The sequence below is a fragment of the Pinus tabuliformis genome, chromosome X (genome assembly GCF_031772625.1).
Source record: "Pinus tabuliformis cultivar Carrire ecotype Pingquan chromosome X, CPIR1, whole genome shotgun sequence".
In the NCBI taxonomy this organism is placed as follows: Eukaryota; Viridiplantae; Streptophyta; class Pinopsida; order Pinales; family Pinaceae; genus Pinus; species Pinus tabuliformis.
Genome location: NC_142308.1, coordinates 178496399 through 178517379, shown reverse-complemented (window position 1 = coordinate 178517379; position 20981 = coordinate 178496399). Strand labels below are relative to the sequence as shown.

General features: G+C 35.6%; 2 protein-coding genes across 2 annotated transcripts; both read right to left on the bottom strand.

Annotated features, from left to right (window-relative positions):
- Positions 1–1385: 1385 nt before the first annotated feature.
- LOC149139030 (uncharacterized) lies at positions 1386–2589 on the bottom strand. Its single transcript, XM_089450168.1, has 2 exons — positions 2220–2589; positions 1386–2126 (listed from the first exon to the last, which is right to left on the bottom strand). The coding sequence occupies exons 1-2, from the start codon at positions 2386–2388 to the stop codon at positions 1987–1989; spliced, it is 309 nt and encodes a 102-aa protein (XP_089306294.1). The 5' UTR covers positions 2389–2589; the 3' UTR covers positions 1386–1986.
- Positions 2590–6969: 4380 nt separating this feature from the next.
- Positions 6970–8534, bottom strand: LOC149139029 (uncharacterized). Its single transcript, XM_089449824.1, has one exon. It carries the CDS (start codon positions 8347–8349, stop codon positions 7933–7935), a length of 417 nt encoding a protein of 138 aa, XP_089305950.1. The 5' UTR covers positions 8350–8534; the 3' UTR covers positions 6970–7932.
- Positions 8535–20981: the final 12447 nt, after the last annotated feature.

Sequence of the window (20981 nt, the reverse complement as noted above, 5' to 3'; positions counted from 1 at the left end):
GCTAATGCTTTGGAAAGGAAAAATGGCATTTTTGGCACATTTATTTATGAAATAATGGAAATTGGGAGAAAAGGGAGGTGAAAAGTCACATATTGCATGTGAAGAGGAGATTGAAGGAAAATAATGGAAAATGAAGAAAATAGAGGCCTCATTTATAAAAAGGATTCTGAGTATACAAACTTTGGGTAGTTTAGTTTTGGAGCTCTCTCATTACTCTCTCTCTCATACTCTTGAACACTTAAGAGTTTTCATGGAGCACTCTTGGAGAGTGTGGCATACTTGGAGGTTTCTCTACTAAATCTATTTATGTAATGTCCCCAAAAACTGTAAATATTTTATTTTGTCGTAGTAAAAACAAAACTGGATATTATGATTATTGTTTGTATTAATTATTTAATTTTGTTAATTATTAAAGAGAGAAAGCTATTTTTTGAGTGTTAACAAATCTTGTAACTTTTCATATCAAGAAAGTTAAGGTAGACACTTGCCAAAAACCCTAACTACCTCCATGATTATGAATTCTCCAAAGAAAGAACTCAAAAAATAGGAGAAAAACCTGTGAGTTACAAGGGAGAAAGGGAGAGGAACCGTGCTGAGGGGTCAGACAGTAAGAGAAGCTAAGTCTGGTGGTGACCAGATAGCAAAAGCACTATGTGCGAAGTCTTGCAAGAAGACATTGGTCTTGTGACCAAGCTCGGGGGAAGACATGGACTTGATGGTCAGTCTCAAGGTTGAGAGGATTGAAATCTGTAAATTACAGAGGTGAGTTCAACAATTGAATTTTCTTTCTTTATTATAGTTGTACAAGTAAGTAAATAACCTAGAGCAACTTATTTTTTTATGAGTTATTAGGATAAAATGTTAAATTCTGGTAAATGTTGTAAATAACACCTAAATTACTGTATAGTGATATCTAAAAATTAGAGATAAGATATTCCTACTTAAATAGAGATTTGAACAATTAAGTACAGACTCAGGAAAATAGCTTTTGGCAAACAAAAAAAAATTGTGCATGCATAGTATTAACAGAAAAGAACTAAGTTCAATTAGCTAAGAGAAGAATGTATGAACAAATAACTTGCTAAAAACGAGAAACAAAATATTTATAGATAAAAATAACGGTTGAAACCTGTGTAAATTATTAAATTTGAAAAATCACTATAACCTTTTTCTTTTCTCTACATTTTCTAATACTGGCAATAGAATTTGAAAACTTATATGGCACTGAACAGTAGAATCCCAAATTCATTTAGGGCGAATAGACAGAATAAGCATGACGCAAATAGCCATATAAATATATGAATAGCTTAACCATAGAAAGCTGTTAATAATCATCGAAAATAGATATGCATCTCAGAAGAAGAATTGTGCTTATAAGTCAAGAAAACATTTTAAAAACCCCAAATTTCACATATGTTGAAATAATACGGTTCGAGTCATTGCCCAGTGGTTCACATGCATCACGCTATGGAACCGGAGAGATGCCCAAACAAAGAGTTATCCAGTGAAGACATCAATAAAACTAAAGACAGAGTTTAGTCGTAGCTAAAAACATTATATGCCCAGTGATAAAAAATCATGTTATACCTATGTTGTAAAGACTACAAGCCCAGAAGGCATCAATACACCTAGAAGTGCCGCGGAGAAGTATTCAGGCCTTCCCGTGAGTTTTCCAGGTTGCCAGTGTAAACCCAGATACCATTTGAATATCAGAACGAAGGTTTCAAGCCTCCTCTTAAATACAAACAAAGATGATAAAGGCTAAACCCTGATTCCATTTCAACAAACAGGAGATATGTATAATCATTCGAAAACAGAAACGAATACCTAGTTAAATATACATTCGCAGCAATGAAGTTTTCCTCGGGCCAAGCCCCTTTTTGTTCAAATTAGAATAATTACATTTTTTTTCAAGTGTAAATCTAGAAAACCTAGATAGTTACTCTAAACAACTGAAAGCAACATCTATAAGAACAACCAACCTCTCTACTTAGCCATTACACAGACTGCGGCTAGACTAAAGCATACCTGTAAACCCTTTAATGACTGGAGCAGGAGAATGGTGGCAGGATCAGCGTAAACTGCTACGGGGGTCCTTAGGAACGCCAAGACTGTATCCGCAAAACCTACATCCCAGTGTCGGCAAGGTGTCAGAAGATACCAGCCGAGATGAACTTAGACGAAAGCCAAGAAAAAGATAATGAAATTTATGGACTTACCTGACATATGTCGCACCTGGGTAGAGAAATCATTTGCCTCAAGAGCCATTACGGATGCCATGACATCCTCGACACTGCACAAACCCTCCTGGAGCGAAACCCTGGTAGCATAGCCCGAGAGCCGAGAGTAGAAGTGAATAATGAACCACACCGCCAACATATTGCACATTGAAGTTTTCCAGAAAGTATAACAACCGTAGGATCGACACCCAAGCTTGTGCACTGTTGATGAAGCGAAGAGAACGAGGCAAGGAGGACAACTGGAGGGCAGACGACATAATGGATGAAGCCTGCTCCTGCCACAACTCCGTGGCAGAGAAGAACATTAATAAGCTTTAAATTACATACTGAGAACTATGTACAACACTAAAGCCCAAGTGTGATTTGAATTGTAAACATTGCCCGTATCATATGCATATCAGTGCTAAAATATCATTTAAAATAAGATTGTACATGGTATCAACCTAAAGCTTATAGTAAGTACCATCATAACCATGCTTGAAAGTTGTTATTTGACTTATGTAAATTACAGTAAATTTTAATAAATAGTAATAATTTATGTGACTATGGCAAGTAGGTAAAAGAGTTATGATAGAAGGTAATTTTTAATTATTATAATATATATGGAGATGTGACAATTTATACATTCAAATATTACATTTTAAATAATAAAAAAAATCACATTCTTTCTTAAAATTGTTTTGTCATACAATACAAAAAGTTTATTTCATCTATAAATTAAACTATACCTGTTTTAAATATAATACTTTATTCACCAACTACTAATATAAAAATTAATACATAATAACTCCTTTTTTAACCCAATATTTTATTTTTATTTTATAATAATTCATCCCAAAAAAATTGTGCCTTTTGTTTATATACAATATTGGGGTACTGGTCATTTACAAATGAAGATCTTGGGAATTCTCGTATCCCTTTATTTGTGCAAACGGTATAATTATTTTTGGGATTATTTTATATGTTGATGTAGTTTAAATTTTTAATAGGTTGATTTATATAATATGAATTGTAATTATGTTATTTAAAATTAGTTTTCAAATATTTTGGGAATAGATATTATATAAATTTCACATTTTTAATAAATATAATTTAAAAAATAATTAAAAGATTATTTTTAAGATAATTTTGTTTGGAAGTTATTTTTTTGTTAGTTACAATTTGGTTATTTATTTTTAAAAAATGTGGGTAAGAGTGTTTAAATCTTTTTTATGGTAGAAAATAATTCAACACTATCAAAAACGTGGACATTTAAAATTTTTATATATATTGCCAAAAAAAATTTACTAAATTTTATCAAAATAGTAATTAAATTTTTTACTAAAAAATAAATAAAAATTATAAAAAAAACATACCAAAAAAATAACTAAAATATGGAGAAGTTAAAACAGGAGATATAATATTGTACGAATAGTTGGCTTTATTGTGTCTACGTATGATTGGCTGGGTAGCTGGCTTTATGGTCTCTCCAGGTGACTTTATTGTCATTACGTCACGAAGGTGTTATCTATTGATTGACAGATGCTTGAATCGCTGATATTTTTTTTTTTTTTTGATATACTGACTTTAATGATGGGTAACGAGAATTTATTGAAGGTCCATTAAAGTATTTAAAATTGTAGCGACTTTAACTGTACCTCGGATGATAAGTTTTTCCTGTCTTGATGTACAAGACCTGCACTAATGGTTGGTTTGTTTATGTTTTATTTTTGTTAATAATTGTAGGCAATCAATATTTAATTGGTCTATTAATACAGTTACATGATATATGTTCATAGTTAAATTTAAATTTAACTATAAACATATACAACTCCACTGTATTAATAAATATATATGAATAAGCGTATAAACTGGAAAATATGTATCCCCTGTAATTCCAACCCCATTAATCCCCTTTCCCATTGTTCACAAATGGTCATTTTCACATTCCTCCAAACTTGAACGAAAGTCAAACAATTGGAAAACTGGAGGCACCTGCATGTGGTTGTTGGCCATCCTATTCAACTGTTCAATTCCTAGATTTAAAGTGAAGAGTAATTTGACGAGAAGATTCTGGATTGTGAATGCTTTCAATAGATGAACTTCTATTTATGGGCACATCAATAGAGTGAATAAGTATTTCTTTTTCCGTGAAACTCATGAAGTTTGAATGGTATTTTCTTTCCGGAGACTAGAAGGAAAATTGTTAGAGACAATGCATCTAGAGCCATAAAATTTTCATAGTTAATTGGTAAAAGTTAATAGTAAAAACTAATTGTATAATGGTTAAAACTAATTGTACAAGGAGAATGAGCGATTTTTGTTTTTTCTTATTATGTTGATTTGGTAATTTGTTGGGGTAATTTTGTCATGGCCCAAGATCAAACCAGTGGTTGCTAAGAGTAGCGTGAGCCAAAATTCCATGAGAGTGGGAAACCTATTTTTTCAGCCTTATTACAAAGGGCCAAAAATTTCCAAGTGAGATTTGAAACCTAATGAAAGAGGTAATATCTCATTGTACCAATGCCATTCCATAATCCCACAAAAAAAATTGTTTTGATAATGTTACACAGAAATATTCTTAAATGTTTAGATTCGCCTACCACAAGTTCAATGGGAAAATCCATCCAAAACAAATATGAATAAGTTGAAAGAACAAAACCAAATACTGCCTAGAATGTTCGATGCCTCAACTGATGACCAGAAAGTTCACATTCAAACCATGAAAAAAATCAATCTTTGGCTTGCAGAATGAGAACAAAGCATTGTAAGATCATTTGCTGGAAATCAAAAAGTAGAACGGCCTGTTTGGAAGAGAGTAGTCGGTTGCAAATAGAATGAAAAGTTATAGAGCAGTTCTGCCAAAGTGAGAGCAAGAAGCACATGTTCTGATGACTTAAGAGGTTGCGCTTGAAAACGGTATGGTTTCAGTTAAGGAGCATTCTTTGTTCTGAAGTCAAAATGTTACTTTTATAGTGACAATGTAGGGAAATTTAAGACCATACAGAAATGGACACTAAACCAATGCAGCATGAAAGCTTTAGTGAGCATGTTCGTGAACTTGAGCAGCTTACTCTCCATACAAAGGAGCCATGGTCATAGAAAAAAAACCGATTTGATAAAGAAGTTTGAAATAATTCTATTCTTTGCATGCATTCAGTGCTCCTCTTTGGGTGACGTTATCTTTTTTTCTTTTTTCTTTTTTTTTTTTCTTTTTTTTTCAGTAATTTCAATAAAAACCTACATGTTTGCAGGCTTAATTCTGAGATCTTCCTATCTTTGTTTGGCTTCTTGAAATCTCTTTTGAAGTCCTCTCACGAATTAAGATAAGATCCCTTGTGAAATCAACCAAATATATCCTTTAATCAAACGTTTTTATGTGTCCTTACCTGCCACCTAGGTAGAAGTCTCAGATCATTTTGACTATCCTTGGAGAAGTAGTTGTTCCAAAAGTTGTTCCTTGTGATGCTTGCAAATCAGAGGCTAGTTTTGAATTCTGATATGATGAGTTAGCTACTTCGGCTAAAGTTTTCATCTTTACTGCATTAGCTGAGATCAATGCATTAGCTTAGATCAATTCTTTAGAATAGGTTTCTCTTCTACTGTGAACTTCAAGCCTATCTTTTTCTTCAATCGACCTAGACCTTGTACCACTTTACTTTCTAGATCCCTAAGTCTTGAAACACAGCTCATGTGTAAGTGGGTAAATTTAAACAAAATAATAAAAATAAATATTTACTTTTACACAGTGAGAAAACTTATTATAACTTAGTTGTCAAACTAGAAGTAAGGACACTCATCACACACTCATCACTAGCTGCTATCAGCTTGACTCATCATAGGAAAACCAAACAACCAAACCACCTGGAATACCCTGGTGGTGGGTGGTCCATAAAAAGCTTTAACTCTTGCACCATTAAAGTAAAGTGTTTCCTTACTTAGGAAGAGACTAGCTCTTAGCAAAAAAAAACAATTTTAAGGCATACTCCAAACAAAAAATAAACATTTACTATTTTATAAACGACTTGAAAAAAACGACTTGAAAAAAATAAAAAATATTTTCTTTTACTTCAACTCACCCAATCTTTAATCATCAATGGAAAACTAAACCGTTAAACTTTAATTCTCAATGGAAAACTAAACCCTTGAAAGAAATTCCAAGAACACAATCTAAAGTGCCAGGACTATCTATGAATACCCATGCCAATGTATCATTGGTATTCCTGCATAAGAACTTGCAATTGCAGAGATGTTTCCTCTAAATGCTCTCTCTTCCTGAGAGGATTTTAACATAGAGTCCTTGGGATTGGTCACCCTGACCCTCACTTCCGTAATGTATAGGGCTAACCGGACAACCTTAAATCCGGTGAGCGGATCTCACTTCAGAGAAGGTTTGACATCTCGCCTCCGGATCGTTTCCCTAGGCCTTGACTTCAATAATGTACAGAGGGCCAACAGGAGAACCTTCAATCCGATGAGCATATAACTGAGGATGTGGGTGTTGGCGACGAATCATAAAAGATAAAAATTACCAAGAACAAAGGGATGTACTTTAGGAAGATCAATTGCAAACTAGTGTCAGTGGAGTGAAAATGAAAATGAAAATTATGGTAAAGCAGAGCCATTGATATAGGATGCTTCCAATACAATCATAGCCAGAAAACTGAACACTAAAAATTGATAATTTATAGTTAAAAACTGCAATGGATCACCAAATTCATTAAAAAACCTCAGGTAGCTGAGGGTCCTGGATTGCAGTGACACTCCTCAAGTTTGGATCATGAAACCCTCGTTCCTTCTTTAGCGCGAATTGCGAGGAAAGACCACGGTAAAAGCACAGGAATACCGTATGGATCCTCCTGACACTGATCTGGATGATCTCTGGTGGAAAACCAGCAGATCGATGGGCAGATTTACATTGTAATAAAAGCTTAAGAAGGACCGTACAACTACATAATCCGTGGATCCCAGCTTTGAATCCTTGCTGCCGGAATCGCCTTCAGCAAACGCAAAATCTAGCCAGCCGAGAGCACGGACAAACCCTTCACCAACAGTGAACCTGGGAGAAGCCTCAAGCTCTAAGCAGTGGAGGTGGCTACTCTGCACAAGCTCTCATCTGTACAAGAAACCCAATAAGCAGACGAAGAAACCGCTGCGTTCACCCTTGCCACCTGATCTACACGATTTATGCAAACCGATTCGGAGACGAAAATTCTTGAGGCTACGCCTATCACCATAAAAGAAGTCGATTTCTGCAGACTGGTTTCGACTTAAAAATTCATGAAGTTACCGAAATTCTAAGAAATTCAAAAGTATTGCTTCAAGATTTGAGATGCTGTGCTTTTATTGATAATTTATGTATTTAACAAGTTTTATTTTAGATTGTTTTATGTTTCGTCAAGTCTTTTTTCGCAGGAAGACTGTACAGAAGAATGGAAAAGCCATAACATTATTTGGTAAAACAACCATATTATCCAGTAAAGATATAACAAAATCATCATGCGCATGATTTGTATAGATTTTTAGGACTGGGGTCTGAGACGCGCACATGTCAGTTTGCTTTCACAGGTAAAGGATAGGCCATCTAGTTTACTCTCACAGAAAATTCGTACTTTAAAGAATTTTATGAGAAAGAAATTCGAGTTCCTTTTTTCGGCATTTAGATTTCTAGCCCCACACGTACACAAAGCTCTCAGAACTCTAATTCTCTAGATCAAAAATTTGAAGAACCGCTGAGGCTTTCTTCATCGTGGGAAGAGGAAGAAGCAAAATCCAAGAAGATATCACTACAGATCTCTGCATAAAATTGGCTCAGCAAATCCCTGTAAACGGGACAGGTGATATTTTGGTAACAATACAGCAATTCTTCCACATCCATAAGGTCGTTCACATTCTTGTCCTCCGCAACCATCTCTATGACATAGTTTCGAAACTGCTTGCACGCATCCTCGACCTCCGCAATGGACCTCGATCTTGCGACCTTAAGCGGCGCCTCGCCTTCGATTTCCGGCCTGTCGAATTTCATGGCAGAGATCGCTTGCTTCAGAGATGATGCGGACCTAAAAGAAGTATTATTGTCAATTGCGCAATGTTGCTCACGAATTTTAGCGCCGTGAACAAGAGCTTCCATATCCGAGCAGTAGGGTTTCTTGACTTGAAACTGAACCTGAGAATTCGGCACTAGACCAGTGGACTGGCATCAAGGATATGTGCAATCTTGAGGCTTAAGCCTTCTCGACTGCTCTTATAGCAACGTCAACTTCCCTCTGGTTAATTCCATGAGATCAGAGGTTTAGGCTGAAGCCGTTTTACGTGTAGTAATCTCCCTGATTCTTTGGGTTTGTTGTAGGACTTTCTTGACACAAGAACGATATTTTAAAAATATATGATAACATCTAATTTTTATTATTTAAAAGAAAACAATTGATTACTTAGCATTATTTGAAAATGTGGGCTAACTTTTTTATTATTAAAAATATTTTTTTAATTTATTATTATTAATTAAAAACTTATATTAATTTATTAAAAAAATTGAAAATTTGACTAAATAATTTTTCATGATCCTGATCTTATAATATTATTTTTTTACTTAAAATGTATTTTTAATTATACATTTTTATTAAACTCTATTTAATGAATTTAACCCAACAATGTGCCGTGTCAAAGAAGTACAACGACGTTATCTTGTTTTCTGGTCGGCCCTCGAATTTGACGGAAAATCTTTTTTAATTTTTAAATGTATTTGACAGGTTAAAAAAAATCACAAGTCAAAAGCATAAATTTAGAATATTTCAATTTTTATTAAGGTTTTATTTTAGTTTTAATTTTTAAAAGTTATTATTAATAAATTATATATATAATCATTTTTAAGTATTATTTTAAAAATAATAAAAAACATTTCAGTTATGTATTCAAAAATATATTTTAGATAATAAAAAATATGTTGTAGTGTAATTAGCATTCAGGTCATATTTAGAGAAAATCTAGCAAGGATTTTTGTAAATCCAAGTTATAATTGTTAAACTTCAAAATTTTAGGTGTCCTAGACGTTTTTGATGGTGTTGAATTTATTTCCACCATCCAAAACATGATTCAAACACTGCCTTTACAAGATTTTTTGAAAAAAATTTGCCCAAGTTCCAGCCACTTTTGATTTGTAGACGACTCAAAAAATTATTACAATTTATCAAAAATTGTATAATTAGTTAAATTTTATTTCACACAATTCCCATCAAAAACTTTAAAATAATTAAACATATTATTAATTAAATAAAAATAATAGTCAAATCAAATTAATAATTAAATAATTTAAAATTAAAATATTTTTCCTAATAACTAATTCACATTTTTATATTTAAAAAAAATATATCATCTCATATTGAAAGCTTACGTGGTTCATCATTTTAAGCAAAAATTTCTAAATGATTTCTCCTAAAAATCTTTACTTAAAAATTATCATTTAAGAAAAAGACAAACCAAAAACACACCAAACACCACACACCGTGATTAAAATTCCATTCAACTGGCCAGGAAGAGATCTGAAACTCCAACCCTAGCCAACCGATTATTTTGATCACAAGCCATGCTTTAATTATCCCCATAAATTGCTACTAATTTGACTTTATTTGTTGAGAGCAAGTGGCTTTACAACTGTAGATGCCTGTGCTTGTCGTGCCTAACGGGACTTCTTCCATGAAAATAAATACTGAACATCTGTCGTGCGTAGACCCCAGGTAGTGGGCACCATGGAGCATTGTGCACGCTACTCGAATCCTAAATGTTGAAACGCCCGTCAAATGATACCTAAATGATAAATCGTGTTTCTATTAAAAATAAGCACTACTTTAGATCTTGGAGTGTCTACCTTTTAATCTAAAATTATCTGAGATTTAATGATGTATATTTAACTAAATTTTATATTTTTAAATTTAGCAGAGTTTAATTAATAAATATTTGGTCAATTTTCTGAAAGTTACATGAAAGAATTTATGTTTGAATTGCTTATTTTGTAAAAATAAAATATTATAATTTTTTCAAAATTCATTTATGCATTCAAATATAAATTCTAGTAAAATTTTTATTAATTTTCTTTTAATTATTATGTTTTTGGAATTTGTAAAACAATAATTAAATTAGACCAAACAAATTTTCGTTAATAATAATGTTTTTTTTGTTACTTTCAATGTATTTTTAATAATGCAATGTACTAAACTCTCGTGAATATGTCGGGTCAAAGTACTATTGTTGTGTCGGGCCGGGTCTCTAATTTGACAAAACATCTTTTTAATTTTCAGACCTATTTGACAGGTTACAGAAAATTCGCAAGTCAACATTAAGTATAAATTTATAACTTAAATTTTTATTAAGATTTCCTTTTAGCAAATTCGTTTTATTTTTTAAGAGTTATTATTAATAAATTATATGATTTGATGGTGATTTTTTGAATTTTTTAAATTGGTATCAATTGGAGTATTATTTTTAAAATTAAATATTATTTTAAAATAAATATTATTACATTATATAGTTTGGTTGAGATTTTTGTATTTCTTAAGTTTTTCTATTAAATTTGACTAAAATTGATAAGGATGAATCACAAGTTATTGTAAGTTGTGCACAGGTGTTTTGGGGTATTTTCACGATGTTGAATATAGTTATGCATTCAAAAATATATTTTAGATAACAAAAAATCACAATCACAATTTGTTTCATAGAATTCACCAAAAGCCTCAAAAAATAAAAACTTTTTTTAACAAAAATTAGTACTTCTTTGTATTATATCCACACTTGGTTGTGGCAAATACCTGGGAGAATTAGATGGCCATTCTGCTCAAAGACATATGGGATGCTAGAGTGTATCTAATTTTCCTTACCTAGATTACAACAAAAATTCTCAATCCTAAGTGTAATCTTATTTGTTGAGAAGAGTATAGGGAACAAAATTGGAACAAAAAATATAAGCATCTGAAACCAAACATGGCAATTATGATTAATCTGCATGGTCCAATGCCCTATTGAGGTCAATACCACGAGAGGGCTCAACAGGTAGGTTGGATTGATGGTCCTCATGTAGTTGTAGTCCCATCAAAATACGTCATAAAGCATCCACCTCATCTTCTAAACAAGAAACTCTTTGTTGCAGAGTCGAAATCATATCGAGTGAATTTCACTCAGAGGCCTGCTATTGGTACATCATGACATGAAAATCATAGATTTCCAAATTAATAGCTTGATGTTCTTTTTCGCAATGGTCACACACTAAATAAGCCAGTGAATCTGAGTCTGAGGAGTTAGAGTCTATAGAAGGTCTGAAATTATGCATGAACTAAGCGAATAGAACTACAAGTGCCAGCAAGGCAAAAAGAACCATGGATAGCCAAAGGAGGACACTGAGTCTGAAAGGTTCCAACAAACACAATTCGAAGTGGAAGAGAAACTTATAAATCTAGAACACCAAGAGTGAGATACCTCCAATTGAGCAAGGCAAAAATGAGACTTGAAGAAAGAGAAGTTATCGTTGCTGGAAGGAAATCTCACATAGAAGAGAATTGGAAAGCTTACCTTTGACCCCAAAAGACCAAAACGCCACAACACCCATCCATATTCATGAGGGGCGTTTTTAGGTCTAAAATGGGCCTCCTAAGGAAATTATAAAATAATAGTGGAAATAATAAAATAAGATTAAATTACATCATCAAATTTTAGAGGAATAAAATAAAAAACTATTTTTTCAACTCATATTTTCAACTTATCTCCCTATGGGTTTACTCAAATTTTGAGTGGAAACACTCGTTGGATGAAGAATTTGATTCGTCATCCAAGGAGTACCCATGTTGCATAGTTTCGATCGACCCTGCTACACGAAAAATGAGAAATACATGGAAAATTATGATTGCAATCACATTTTGTCGTGTATTTCTCATTTTTCGTGTAACTGGGTCCATCGAAAGTATGAAAAATGGGTACTCATTGGATGAGGAATTAAATTTTGCATCCAACAAGTACTCCTGCTCAAAATTTGAGTAAAACATTAGGGAGATAAGTTCAAAATATGAGTTGAAAATGTGGTTTTATTATTTTATTATTTTTTAATCTTTTTACTTTTTTACTCTGAAAATGTTAAATCATCCTCCAAGTTTGACATCACATATTGAATCCTATTGGTTATTATAAAGTTTATTTTGGTTGTACATTTTTCTTAGGAGGCCCATTTTAGACCTCAAAATTCCCCTAATGGGTGTTGCACCCACACAAGATTTTCATAGCAGAGGGAGGTCCTCAGTGAAGCAAGAATTTTATTGCAGAGCTTCCAAATATGCCAACGTCCAGACACCACCCTTGGAATAAGGGAGGCCCACTTCAAAATCCACCAAGAATACAAAATTCTGAACTAATTCCACTAGCAGAATGTGAATGAACCTAGGCTCCCATAGCATGATTTATTCTCGTCGCACCCTGGTAGTTGCAAACAAGCTATCATTTCAACATAATTTCTTCTACTACTCAGATGCAGAGAAACCATCATGAAACAATCGAAGGTGATGCAACCATAACTATCTAGAAGATCAATATTGTGAGCATTTCTATTCCACGCTAGGGAAATTAAGCTAGACATGCTTGCATGGAGAAAGCTCCCAAATTTAGCCACATTTATTTGACAAATAACCATCATGGCAAGGTTGGGGGATTAACATAAATAATCAAATACATATAGTTGGGATGGGAGGGGAGGGATGAGTGTTGGTTACAGTATAGGGCATATTGATGGACCACCATTTAAATGTCAATCTAGGGTCTGTGGACTTCGAAATGTAGCATTAAAAATGAGAGAGAAGGACTTTGGAAACCTACAAAACAATACCTTAGAATACCTACTCACACCTTGAGTTCATGCACTAGTCGATCCTTGTTCTAATGTTGCAGTCAAAAAAATTCATTAGAGATGAAACCCTAATTATTGTAAACACCAATTCGGCAAATCACTAATAATTGGAAAGAAATCCCTCTTTAAAGAGAAAACCCTAAATGTTGGCAATTAAAAAGTAAATCCTAACTAGTGACAATCAATGAACAAACCCTAACACATGAAAAACACTAACAATTGACAGGTAAAGAAAAAACCCTAAGTATTGGAAATTATAGAACAAACCCTACTTACCAAAAACTAAGAGGCAAACCATAATTATTAATTAACTAGAAATTGAGCATTGTTTTTTAACTAAATTGAGAAAATGTAAATGTAACAACCTTGGTGAATATTCCATGTAATAAAAGTTAAAACAATAACCACAGTCAATGTAGAAATTTCTCTATGGATTAGCTAGCTCTGATACCATGTAGAATTTCCCACTGTAGATCAATAGATTATGCAATATACTAAAGCAAAATACAAGATCTACTTCTACCACAAACTTTGCAGAAGCTTAATCGAATTAAGCAAGATCAATGAGAACACATATAACTGAGAATGAGAAATCAATCACACATAACATAGAAGAAATAACTCAGGGAAAGCCTCAACCTAAAACCACAATCTTTGTATTATCATACAAGTGGAAATATGTTCAAGTTACAAAAAGAATCAGCTCTCAAGCTATCTTGCTCTCTCTGTAATCAAACAATACTGCTCATAGATAGTCAAAGGTTCTCACAACCTTCTCATCTACCCTCCAAGCCTCCTATTTCCTTGCGCGGTTTTTCCTTGGGTCCAGTGCTTCCACTTGTGTGAATTCCCACCTCACACTACTCACTTCACTCAAAAATAACTGCAGAAACCTGAAGGAGATAATTCCTTCTGCATGGATGAGTTTCCTATATAGGAAAAATCCTCCAACTGATAGTACATTGTCCCTTCCTCTGATCTCAACTGGGTCTCTGACAGAACTGACATGCATGAGTTATTTATGAGAGAATATTCAATTATCTGGAGAGCAGCAGTTACATGCATGCAAGCATTAACTAACTGAACTCACAATTAATTCGACAAACTGTTAGAACTAATCTAACAGGACTTAACTCAGTTAAGTGAGCTAACTAATTACAACTCAAATTACAACTCATCCTTATCTCTTTAACTGATGGATAAATTCCTCAATCAATGGAGAAACTGTTGCATGTCCCCACATAGACTTCATGTTTGATTTTCTACAACTAATTAACTCAAGATGAATTAATTAATTATTTTACAAACAGCTGCTAAGATCAAATTCGAATTGTTACTTCTCTATTTTAGTTCAAGGACTAACTAAAATTGGAATCTATCCTGAAATGCTATTTATAGCAAAGCTATTTTTAGCACTTCCATTTTTCATTCCTTGTTGCTATGTCCAACAATGGTACCCGAATTACTATTTATAGTAGTGCTATTTTTAGCACTTCTAATTTTAGCATTTCTTGTTTCCATTTTCAACACTCCCTCTCAACAAGAAAGGCATTCAACTCGAACCCAATCCTGAACCTTTGGAATATTCTACATGCAACACTTCTTCCAAGTGTTGTTGCTCCAGCAACTCTAGAAACAAAAAATTCACAATTGACCTCTCTGTTGGGCTAGAAACATCCTCTGATGCTGAAGCTCCATCTGCTGCTAACAAGTGCTCCCTCTCTAACCTCTGAGCTGCTGCAACACTCCATGCATCTCGCACCATTGCACACCTCTTTGTGCCATCCTGCACTAGTGCAACACTCTTGTGCCTCTTGCATTGTTGTAGCCTATTAGCTCTGCACTGTCTTGGGATTCCTGCACTGTAGCTCTCTTTGCCACTCCATCCGCATCCATCTCTACCCACTTAGCAAGTCCTACTACTCCTCGTTGGGGCTCCCGTAGCAAGGTCTAATCAAAGAGGTTGGGTACCTCAATGATCCTACCCCTATTCCAGCCTTCTTGGGACTGTCACTCCATATTGCCCCACCTCCTACCTGGAGGTATGGATGCATGTGATCCCCTTGCCCACTTGGCTTGAAATTTCCCCCTACTGGAGGTCTCCGCATGAGTAGATGCCTCCACTCGATCTCCTCTCGGCTTCTCTAGTTGTGGCTGCTCCATAACCTCCTGAAGCTGCTTCACCAATTGTGGCTCCTCCATAATTGTCTGAGACTTCTTCTAGCGTTGGATGTTGAGAGGTAATGTACTCTCCCTCTCAACCACCAAGTCTCCATCAGTTTCCTTGCTCCTCAAGGCTTTGCATACATCTTAAACCTAAAGAGAATACAGGTTCTTGACTCGTGAACCGATCTGCTTCACCTATCTAGTGGTGATGTGTGGAAGGAAAACCTTTCCCTTATTGAAGACTACATCATAACCTTTGTCTTCCAACATTACGATCGACACCAAATTTTTCCTTAGTCCTGGTACATACTTAACATCGGTCAAGGTAATGCAAGCTCCATGCTCCCTCTGAAAAACAACCATGCCTACACCTAAGACACTATACTTTTCATCATTACCCATCGCTATGAGTATCTTGAGATCTTTCTCCTCCAAGGTACTGAACAAACTCTTATCGTCAGTCATGTGGAATGAAGCTCCACTGTCAAGAAACCAACCACATCCCACCATGGATGAAACCATGCATGTGAAGAGGGTGAAATCCAACTCGAAATGTGAGGCCAATGCCTTACCTTCAGATCCTTCCTTGGATCCCGTCTTGGATTTCTTCAGTGGAAAATTTGTAGCAAAATGGCCCACCTCATGACAATGGAAGCATCACACTTTCGATTTGTCAAACTTCTTCCCACCATGGGAAGAACTCAATTTGGGATGAGAATCCTTTTCCTTCCCTTTCTTCACCTTACCCGCTAAGGCACAATTTTCTTCATCCTCCTTGGATGAAGAACCATCTCTGGTGCTTCTTCTTATCTCCTCCTGCATCAAATCTGACCAAAGTCATTCCCAATCTAGCAGTTTTTCTCTTCCATTTATCGAGTCTTGGTAGCTATGCCAGCTCTTAGGAAGACCGAGGAGAGCTAGACTCACCATGTCATCATCGGCTGTCATGATCCCTACACTTCCAAGCTCATCCTTGCAGGTGGTGAGCTTGTTCAGATACGTAGAGATCGTGTCGCCCTTTTCACACTTGATTTTCCGAAGCTTGTCTTTCAGCGCCAACTTCCTCTGATCGTTGTTGTTCTGATATAGATCTTTCAATGTTTTCCACATCAAAAACGGTGTCTCCTTCCCATGGAGACTCGAGACTATGTGGTCTTGAACTCCCTCCAGAAGGATTCTCCTCGCTCTAGCCACACATTTCTTCCATTCCGCTAATTCTGTAGCATTAGCTGCTATCGGCTTGGGGACTTCTTGATCAATGAAGTCCTTTAGACCGTTGTCCTCTAATACTGCTTCCATGCGATCCTTCTAGGCTATATAGTTCGAGTTGCCATCAAGAGCATACTCGAGCCTCAACCGTTGAACGTCATTGGTGAAATTTGAGATGTGATAAGAATTCGAATTCTATATTCGAGAACCTCAACTTCGAACTTCTCCCTTCTTGTATACTGTTCTTCGCTTTGATCACCATTGCTCTGATACCAAGTAGAAATTTCTTTATGGATCAGCTAGCTCTGATACCATGTAGAATTTCCCATGTAGATCAACAGATTATGCAATATACTAAAGCAAAATACAAGATCTACTTCTACAACAAACTTTGCAGAAGCTTAATTGAATTGAGCAAGATCAATGAGAACACATATAACTGAGAATGAGAAATCAATCACACATAACACAGAAGAAATAACCCGGGGAAAGCCTCAGCCTAAAACCCCAATCTCTATATTATCATACAAGTGGAAATATGTTCAAGTTACAAAAAGAATCATCTCTCAAGCTATCCTGCTTTCTCTGCAATCAAACAATACTGCTCATAGACAGTCAAAGGCTCTCACAACCTTCTCCTCTGCCCTCCAAACCTCCTATTTCCTTGCAAAATTTTTCCTGGGGTCCAGTGCTTCCACTTGTGTGAATTCCCACCTCACACTGCTCACTTGGCTTAGAAATAACTGCACAAACCTGAAGGAGATAATTCCTTCTGCATGGATGAGTTTCCTATATATGAAAAATCCTCCAACTGATAGTACAATGTCCCGTCCTATGATCTCAACTGGGTCTCTGACTGAATTGACATGCATGAGTTATTTATGAGAGAATATTCAGTTATCTGGAGAGCGGCAGTTACATGCATGCAAGCATTAACTAATTGAACTCACAATTAATTCTATAAACTATTAGAACTGATCTAATTGGACTTAACTCAGTTAACTGAGCTAACTAATTACAACTCAAATTACAACTCATCCTTATCTCTTTAACTTATGGATAAATTCCTTAATCAATGGAGAAACTATTGCATGTCTCCACATAGACTTCATGTTTGATTTTCTACAACTAATTAACTCAAGATGAATTAATTAATTATTTTACAAACAGCTGCTAAGATCAAATTCGAATTTTTACTTCTCTATTTTAGTTCGAGGACTAACTAAAATTGGAATCTATCCCGAAATGCTATTTATAGAAAAGCTATTTTTAGCACTTCCATTTTTCATTTCTTGTTGCTATGTCCAACACTGGTACCCAAACTGCTATTTATAGCAGTGCTATTTTTAGCATTTCTTGTTGCCATTTTCAACTGTTAATGGGACACTTATTCCAAGTTGAATGTTGGGAATGACATCCGAGGGGGTGTTTATTTGGTTTTTTATGGCTAAGGAAATTCGCAAAGGCAATGGCTAAGGCTTTGGAAAGGAAAAATGGCATTTTTGGCACAATTATTTATGGAAATAATGGAAATTAGGAGAAAAATGAGGTGAAAGGTCACAGGTTGCATGTGAGGAGGAAAATGAAAAAAATAATGGAAAATGAAGAAAATAAAGGCCTCATTCATAAAAAGGCTTCTGAGGATCACTTGGTAAACTTTTGTCAGTTCAGTGTTGGAGGTCTCTCTCATACTCTTAGACACTTTGGGTTTTATTGGAGCACTTTTGGAGGGTGTAACATACTTGGATTCTTTGAGCAAGAAAGCAAAGGAAAAGAAGGAAATCTCAAGGAGGCATCGGGATCACTAGCTACATCATATTTTCTTGCAGGTACCGAGTTGCATGTATGATTTCTTCACTAGTTTTGGCATGCATGGCATATGCATGTGGTTTTTTTGTCATGATCTGTCATTGGAATGGAGGATTTCCTAGATTGACCATGGATTGCTTAGCCTTTCCATTTCCTAGATAGCCATGGAGTTTGTAGGTTTATTTCCTTGTGTTTTTGGTTGGTTCTCATGTTTCCTTAGCATGGGTTGAGTTACTAGTTCTCATAGCCTTGGTTGGAAAAATGCTCTGGAGCCCTTGGTGGGTTGAGTTACTAATCCTGGAGCCTTGGTTGGAAAAATTCTCTGGAGCTTGACGGCAGTTGTGGGTTGAGTTACTAGTCTTGGTTGGATTAAACACTTTGGAGCCATGGATGGCTATGATGGAGACGATTTTGTGATGGTTTTGGTGATGTTCGACCGTGAGGTGGAATCACTATTTGATGGGCTGAGGTGGATCTTGATGAGTTTTGATTGATGTGTTCTATGAGATCCCACATTCATGTTTGGAATATGGCACAGGGGTGAATGGCTAAAGAGAGATTTGGCTCAGCCATTCTACTGTCAGGTGGAACGTGGAAGTCCCATCCTGGGTTTGGATTTTGCATCATTAATGAAAGGCTATTTATCCTTGTATTTCTATGATCATTTTGATGGATTATATGTGGTCTATATGACTATACTTTCATGAGTATTTTCTACTGCTATTATGCTGGTTATGTATGTGTTTTATGATAGTAGCCATGTGTGGCTCTCATCATGTTTTTACTTATAATTAAATGATCAATGTATCTATGACCTAATGGATGGAATGAAAGTTGATGCGTTGAGTCATCAATGGTTCTTAGCGATTCTCAGCTAAGTATGAGACCCCTATGCTCAGAACTGTGAATTACACCAATAGATTACACATTTGCAATATGTTTGACGAAATGTCTGTCATGGCTAGTAGGGGTCCAGTCAAGGTCTTGAACAAGTATTTGCTTTAGTATTGTCATTTCCATGTTACTTTATTGAGTTGAAGAGATGGGGTCAATTATGGGCAGTGACCTGGGCTTTGAGCCTGAAAAGTGGCTTAATTCTCGAGGTCATTGGCACAACACTAGTAATTTTGGTCCACAGTCGCTGGCAAGTAGGCCTGTGAGAGTGACTTTAGGTTGTTGGTCGCTCCCTTGCCCATAGCATGAGAGCGACTATGGCCCAAGAGACCTAAAACAGTAGTGGGACCCAAGGACAAGTTGAATGAGTGGCTGACTTGTCCTCTGAGGGTTCTGTTAATGATGTTGGATGTTTGTATGCTGTGTTTTCGTCAGTTCCACTTCCTTAATGTGACTTAGGAGGTTGAATCATATCATAGTGGCCTCTCATTGCATGTTTATCCAGGCTGGATGGTTTCTTGGGTAGATGTGGGAGGAGGGTGTTACAGAGTGGTATCAGAGCATGGTTCACCCCTCAGATTGGATGGGCTATGTGTTGGTCATGCATGCATGTCAGTTGCATGTGTGTCTCTCACACTTGCATTCCATATGTTTTTACAATTGCATGATGTTGATCATTGTTGTGGTGATGTCGTCATGTGGAAATTAGTGTCCTTTTGTGGGATCCATCACTTTGAGTATATGATTGGTTATGTGTTGCTATATATTGCTTACATGTATCATGTGGTTGCTTGGTTACATTATTGTATGTTTGGTCGTCTGTATCATTATTGTGTATTGGGTTACATGATGCTACATACGAGTGTTGTTCATTTATGTTTGATTATATGCGTTATGTGTGGGAATGGCATGTACTCGTGCGTGAGTGTTATCTGCACGTAGGTTGGTGTATTGACTACATTGTAGTTGTGCATGGTCCACATACAATGGTATGGCTTATGTCGTCATGCATAAGGTCATGGTATGTAGGGTTATGCAATGATTATGCATTTTCATGTTTGCATGTGGTCAAGTGTACCGTGATGTAGTGGATATCGTCATGTATGAGATTGTAGAGTGTGTTGTGTTAATGTCATGCATTGATGACTGGACCCTAGCTAGAATGACAGTTGCATGGTTATATGATTATGTTATAAATATATCATGCTAATTTGTTGATCTTACAGACAAGGTATCCTCCCCGAGCTATATTAAGGTACGTTGGTTTATTGTGATTTTGTTTAGCTGACATGATACGCCTTGCAGGAAGAAATATCAAATGGCTAACAAGATGGTTAACTACAAGGACTATCCCTATGAATCTAAAGAGCAGTATGGTGTTGGGAACTCTTCTGATTTGGCAGTTACATTGAGAATCTTAAAGGAAGAAATAAGGAGGTGCAAGGTAGATAATGATAGAATCATACAGGGTCGGGAAAAGCTAGTAGAGGTAAATGCAGTGATACTTCAGAGCTTGTTGGATTTGCGGCAATAGGGACCATTACAAATCTGTCATTAGCAGGAAGATAAAACTAATGGGGCATATGGTAGTAGATCACATGGTGGTTGTCGATCAGATAGAGCTGATATACTCAAAGATGGCAGATTGTTGGGTACTCTGAATAAGAGAAGGGACAAACACACATATGATTCTAGTTCTGATTCAGATAGGCATTATGATCGTCATCGGTATCATCCTTACAGGAGGAGTAATAGGGGATACATGCCGGATGAATTTAAGAAAGCGAAGCCACCTACTTTTGATG